This window comes from Hipposideros armiger, unplaced genomic scaffold (assembly GCF_001890085.2).
Source record: "Hipposideros armiger isolate ML-2016 unplaced genomic scaffold, ASM189008v1 scaffold_777, whole genome shotgun sequence".
Lineage (NCBI taxonomy): Eukaryota > Metazoa > Chordata > Mammalia > Chiroptera > Hipposideridae > Hipposideros > Hipposideros armiger.
Genome location: NW_017732127.1, coordinates 367,743 through 373,742, shown reverse-complemented (window position 1 = coordinate 373,742; position 6,000 = coordinate 367,743). Strand labels below are relative to the sequence as shown.

General features: G+C 38.4%; 1 protein-coding gene across 3 annotated transcripts in view; it reads left to right on the top strand.

Moving 5' to 3' along the window:
- LOC109374017 (uncharacterized) overlaps positions 1-6,000 on the top strand; it is a 92,028-nt gene that overhangs the window by 55,584 nt on the left and 30,444 nt on the right. The window contains exons 7-8 of one of the 3 annotated variants that reach the window (XM_019628274.1): positions 2,523-2,677; positions 3,707-3,784. In XM_019628274.1, the coding sequence (XP_019483819.1) occupies positions 2,523-2,677; positions 3,707-3,784 (233 nt within the window). Of the gene's footprint in view, positions 1-2,522; positions 2,678-3,706; positions 3,785-6,000 lie in introns of those variants that run through there. The other 2 variants (XM_019628275.1, XM_019628273.1) reach the window with 2 other exon arrangements.

Below are 6,000 nucleotides of genomic sequence, written 5' to 3'. Positions count from 1 at the left end.
TTCTTTCTCTTTTCCCCTCCACTTTTCCTTCCCCAGCTTGTCCTAACAGCAGGATAGATAAACTCTCAGCCAGGAGCTCTGAAGCTTTCTTTCTTGTTTCAGTCTCTCATTTCGTGTTTGTTCCTGCCAGGGATCGTGGAAGGAGAAAAAAAATTATGTGTTTATTTTCACCTTTAGCCTGCATTTCCTTCTACTCTGGCTATTCACAGCCAATCATTTAGTGTTACCAATACCTGTGACTTGGTCACCAATAGAAAGCATACTTGCTTTCATTTCACATTATGGTTGTTGCAGAATCTCAAAATGTAGCTTATACCTATCACTACTTCAAAACTATGGCAGTTGCTGCACCAGCAATTAGATCATATTATATACTATGTTAATAAAGCAGGAAATATGTTACTATGTTACAAAATTTTTTAAACGTTGATAACTGTATTTCAATATAATTGGCTTCCTTTGCAATTCTGTATATTGTATTTTATTCATTTACAAACATTATTCTGACACAGGTTCATAGGCTTTACATAGGCTCGCCACACGAAAAGGGCTATAACCCTTTTCTGTAAACAATAGGCAGGGCGGGGCATTCATGCCTGCTTCTTTGGAATCGCAGGATACACCCAGGTGTCATTAAAAAAAAAAAAGCATGATATAGTATAACAAAATGAAGTTTTATTACCTTTAAATATTAATATTGTACATGACACTTTGGTGCTCTGAGTGAACAGGGAATGTCTGCCAGTGTTAGTTATTTGAATTTGAGAAGGCTGAGAGCTGCCATCCAGGGCAGCAGGCAGCCACTGGGAATCTTCCCAGGGAAAGTGAGTCTGGAGGTGGAACGCACCAACTTCGGCCTTTAGCCCGTTGAAGCAGGGATGGGAGTGGGAGATCAAGAGACATGGGAAGCTAATTCAAGGTCATTATGATTGCAGATGATTCAGTTAACTTATTCTCTCAAAACATCCCAATTTGGCTGGTAGAAAATTCCTATTGTCTGAAAGGATAAGCTTCTTGCCTAGGAGGATTGATTTCTCTGTTCATTTTTACATCAAGTAGAAGTGGTTGCTGTTATGCATGTGAGGGGACGGTAAAAGCAAGTGCAGACTGGGATATCAGCAAGGCCCCCTATTACAGAGAATGAGGCCCCAAACTGACTAGATTCTAAGGGTTCAGTGAATCCCATGTAGCTCAGAAAACAATAATAGATGGACATATCCAACAGATCTAGATATTTATTTCAAATTAATAACCTTTTAATAAAAAGAGCACTTATATCTTAATGTTTGTCTTAGAATTCTCAGTTTTTACAAATTGACTTTTCCATTCGCGGGCAAACCAGCCTCTCTCATGTCTGCCACTCTGTATGGGAATGCCGTTCTGACAAGCTCTCAGCTGTGGTATAAAGCTCCAGTGTGGCTTGAAGGCCAGGCCGGACCTAGGTCTTGGCTGGAGTTTCCATCATTTTTTTTAAAGACAAGTGTAAACTAATACTTAAAAATTGAAGCAATTGTACAGTTAATACCTATACTCACCACCTTGGCTTGACAATTAGGTGATAGTCTATTCACGTCATCCCAGATCTATCTGTCCATTCCTCAATCTGTGCATCTACCCATCATCTTCTTTTTAAAATTAATTTCAAAGTGAGTTTTAGACATCTGGTACACTACACTCCTAAACACTTCAGCATGCATATCATGTTAGTTCCTTTTTGAGATACAATGTATATATGATGAAATACATAAATTCTAAGTGTACCGTTTATGGAGTTTTTACAAATGCATACACCTACCCAGCTACAGAACATTACCACCACCCCGGAAAATTACCTCAGGGCACCTCCCATTCAGTCCCTACACCTCCATCCCCCAGAGCTCATCACTGTCCTGAGTTTTTCCACTATAAATTAGTTTTGCCTTGCTGGCAAATAACATTTTTTAGGCTACAAAATTAATACATATTTATTAAAGAGCATTTTAAAACAAGGTTTAAAGATCATTATGGAGATTACAAAATATATAAAACATCTTTTAGTCATCATTTTCACTTAAGCCTTTTGTTTTTATAAAATTCACTTTTAATGGTTGCATAATCATTGGTTTTTTGGGGTGAGCTCCTACAATCCTACAATGGCTCTTGCATTACTTTTCTCCCCTAGTGTAATTCCCTGCCCTCAGAAGGAAGGAGTGGCAGATTCAGTAAACAGCCCTCAAGGAAGACGGGCTGGCGGAAACAGAAACCTACTATTGGGTTGTTGGAAAAGTCATGATGCATTTTTGTAAGGAAAAACATAGAAAAAACACATCCTGACTTTTCTGACAACCCAATAGTTTTAATTGCTCTAGTCAAGTTTCTCTTCCTTCTTTGCTGAGCTGTTTACATCTCAGCTGTTGGCTTCTGAGGTGATGTCTCTTACTTCCTAACCCTCTCTCTTAGTTACTAAAATCTCCTGATCATGCCCTGTTCTGAAGGGATTCTGAAGCGTGTCTAATGAATGTTCACTTGGTTTTAATCACCAGGAACTGAATGTGACAAGCTGCAGTGGTCCTGGGCTTACAGGAGACAAAGTCCTGCTCCACGCAGGGGCGCTTTGCAGCAAATTGACAGCCGTGGACATAAGTTGGTCCGGGGCCACAGATGTGGGAATGATGGCCCTTATACAAGGTGCTTCAAGGTAACAAACCAAAAATCAGTCTGCCATTTCCCCAATTAATTCATTTATAATACAATTTTTAAAATAACCCTTCTTGTTCTTACAATATTCAAGCCACTGTTCTAAGTGCTATATCTGCATTATTTTAATCACCAGGACATCTCTATGAGGTAGGTATTCTGATTATTTTTCCTCATTTTGCTGAGGAAGAAATGTAGGCAGAATGAGGTTAGGAAACTTGCCTAGCTTTACAAACCTAGGAAGCAGTAGAGTCTGTATTGGAATGTAGACAGTGGGATTGAGTATGATCACCCTCTGCCTTATATCTGTTTCCTGCAAAAAGAAAACAGTCAGGGTATCTTTTTCTGGATTTAATGTTTGTTCCTAATGCAGCCATGATTTCTGTAGAGTCAGTCCTGTAAGTCTCAGTTCACAACCAGGAGTGCCAGGTTTCTAGATGGAGCAGGATTCAGAGTGAGGGTCAGAACAATTTATCTCCTAAGTGCCAGGTAGTTTACATGTTAGGCTCTGCGGGCCATGCAGTGTGTCATAGCTACTCAACTCTGCCTTTGTAGACGCCATAGACAATATGTAAGTTAATGAACATAGCCATGTTCCAGTAAAACTTTGTTTACAAAATCAGGTGACAGACCACATTTGGCCCATGGGCCACAGACCTCCAGTCTTGAGAAGTGCTGAAAATATTATGAGTAATAAAATCTTTGAGAATTAGATGTAAGCAATGGATTCTGTACCCTAAAGATCCACATAAACAATTCACAAAACCATTCGCATATATTGGTATGTATATGAGTATATTGTGTGTATATATATATATATATATATGTATATATCAATGTATATACATACATGTATATTAATTGGTATGATATATTTACATATATTGATATATTGCCTTGAAAGTTCCTCTTTAGGTATTTGTGGGGCTATCTGAATAACTAATGAACTGAAAACTTTTGTTATGAAATCTTTTTAAACAAAGACATTGTTAAGATGTAATTTTTAAATTTTTTTTTGGTAAACTTTCAGTCTTCATGGACTCTCCATTAATGGATGCCAGATTACAGACAAAGCCATTAAAGCCTTAGTTAAAAAGCATGGAAACAGGTAATAATGATAAATTTCTCATTTACATGTACCTTACATTTATGTATCACCTATCAGCCTACAGAATGCATGCTGCTGTCTTATTTGTATTGCATTATTTGGTGTTTCCACAAGCACTCACTGGGGTAGGCATTTGCCAGTTGAGCAACCTGAGGTCCAGAGATAGTGAGTGACCTGCTAACTGGCACACAGTAAGTTGCAGAAGCTAGACCTCCCAGTTTCAAGCATAGTGTTCTTTGTGTTATAGCACAGCTCAAGAAAACATCTTGAAAACTTTTTCTCTCCCCTCTTGTTCAGAACCTCAAAGCTAATCACAAATAACTAGAGACTTTCCCCCTTGTGATTTGATTTCCATTGTCTTGGGCAGAAAGAGTTAATACCATGCATTTGCACCACTATTCTGGAAGGATCACCAAGTGACTATATTTTCAGTAGCTGTCATCCGCCCGCGCACTAGGGAAGGAACTATCTAGCCACTCTGGTAAGATGACCAGTAGCAGATGGCACCTGCACAAAGATGCCCGAGACTTACAGGATTCTAAAGGGACTGATGGGGTTTGAGTTCTGTAAACTGAAGGCTCACCAAGCGAAGATGTGAGGAGTCCTCAGAGAAGGTGGCTTTAGAGATGGGTGTCTGGTCTCTCAGGCCAGCAGCTGCTGCTCCCCCACCCTGCGGAAAACGTTTAGAAAACAGCTTCATGAACAGCAGTATGGGTTTCTTTCCATATTTCAGAGGAGAAATGATTCAGAGGGCAACAGATTTTTATTCCTCTAATATGAATCTGCTTCTGATTTGTGGACATTCCAAAGAAGCAAGTGAGTTTTGCCCAGTGTGAAGGCTGAGGTGTAGGTTGTACATAAACAACTCCTTGGCAAACAGAACTTTTATCTTGATCATTCCCTATAGAGAGAGGCTGCTGCCTTCTCTTCAACATTTTGTTTTATTTGTTTTTAAAGAAAATTTCCCAATGCCATCAGCATGGGAAAGTCTAATTGAATAGTACATTAGATGTGATGATGTGTTAAAAATGTGGTGGCATGATGACCCCAGCGTGAACTGGGAGTTTGATGTATTCTCAAGAATCTGTTTGAAACATCTTCCAATCAATTCTCTTCCTTATTAGTTTATAAACCATGAAGCACAGGAATCAGTTTTGTGTTTTTGCAAAGAGTAACTGAGAGAATCTAGATATTTGCTTAAGACTGTGGTTATTTCTGATATCTCAGAAAAATATTCTACTGCACTGATCCAAATAATTTGTCAACTTGTTAAGAGGAGGAAGTATTGGATAAATTATAATTTGTTTACAGATTACCTATCCTTTTACCCATTAACATATTACTCACTTTTTCCTCCTTGAAATTCTTACTCCTCTTTGAAAACTTCTTTGAGTAGCAAGGGGAAAAGTAGGAATCATATAGATGATTATTTATATGAATTTGAGGAAGTTATGTAGTTTCTGAGCCCCAGTTACCTTATTTAATAGTGTGGGGTCTAATGATTATCAGGGAGTGCTATTGGTGAAAATTAAGAGATAATGTGTATTGAAAACCTTAGTGACTAGTGCTTAGTATGTACTCAATACATGCTACTTTATTTTATTGTAGTCTACATTGATGATCCCCCTCTCTAAATTCCTGTAGCACACAATTTGTTCCCCAGTAGCTCTATAAAGATAATCTTTTTACATTAACTAACTTTTATTTTATTATTATTATTAGTTTCAGGTGTACAAAACAATGCAATAGTTATCTTTTTTCACCCCACACAAAGTGACAACCCCTCTCCCCCATCCACTGCCCCCCCACCCCTGATATCATACATATCTGTTACAATTCCATTGACTCCATTCCCACACTATACTCCACATCCCATGACTATATATGTATTAAATTATAGTTGACATATAATATTATTCAACAGCAGCTTCAGATGTACAGTGCAGTGGTCAGGCCTCTACACTGTCCATGTTAGGTCCCCCTAACAAGACATGATTCCATCTGGCCCCCTAAAAAATACTTACAACATTATTGATTATTCCCCAAAGAGACCTTTCTCTAAAGAGGACATACAGGTGGCCAACAGGCATATGAAAAAATGTTCAACCTCACTAATCATTAGGGAAATGCAAATAAAAACCACAATGAGATACCGCCTTACCCCAGTCAGAATGGCTATCATCAATAAATCAACAAACAACAAGTGCTGGTGAGGT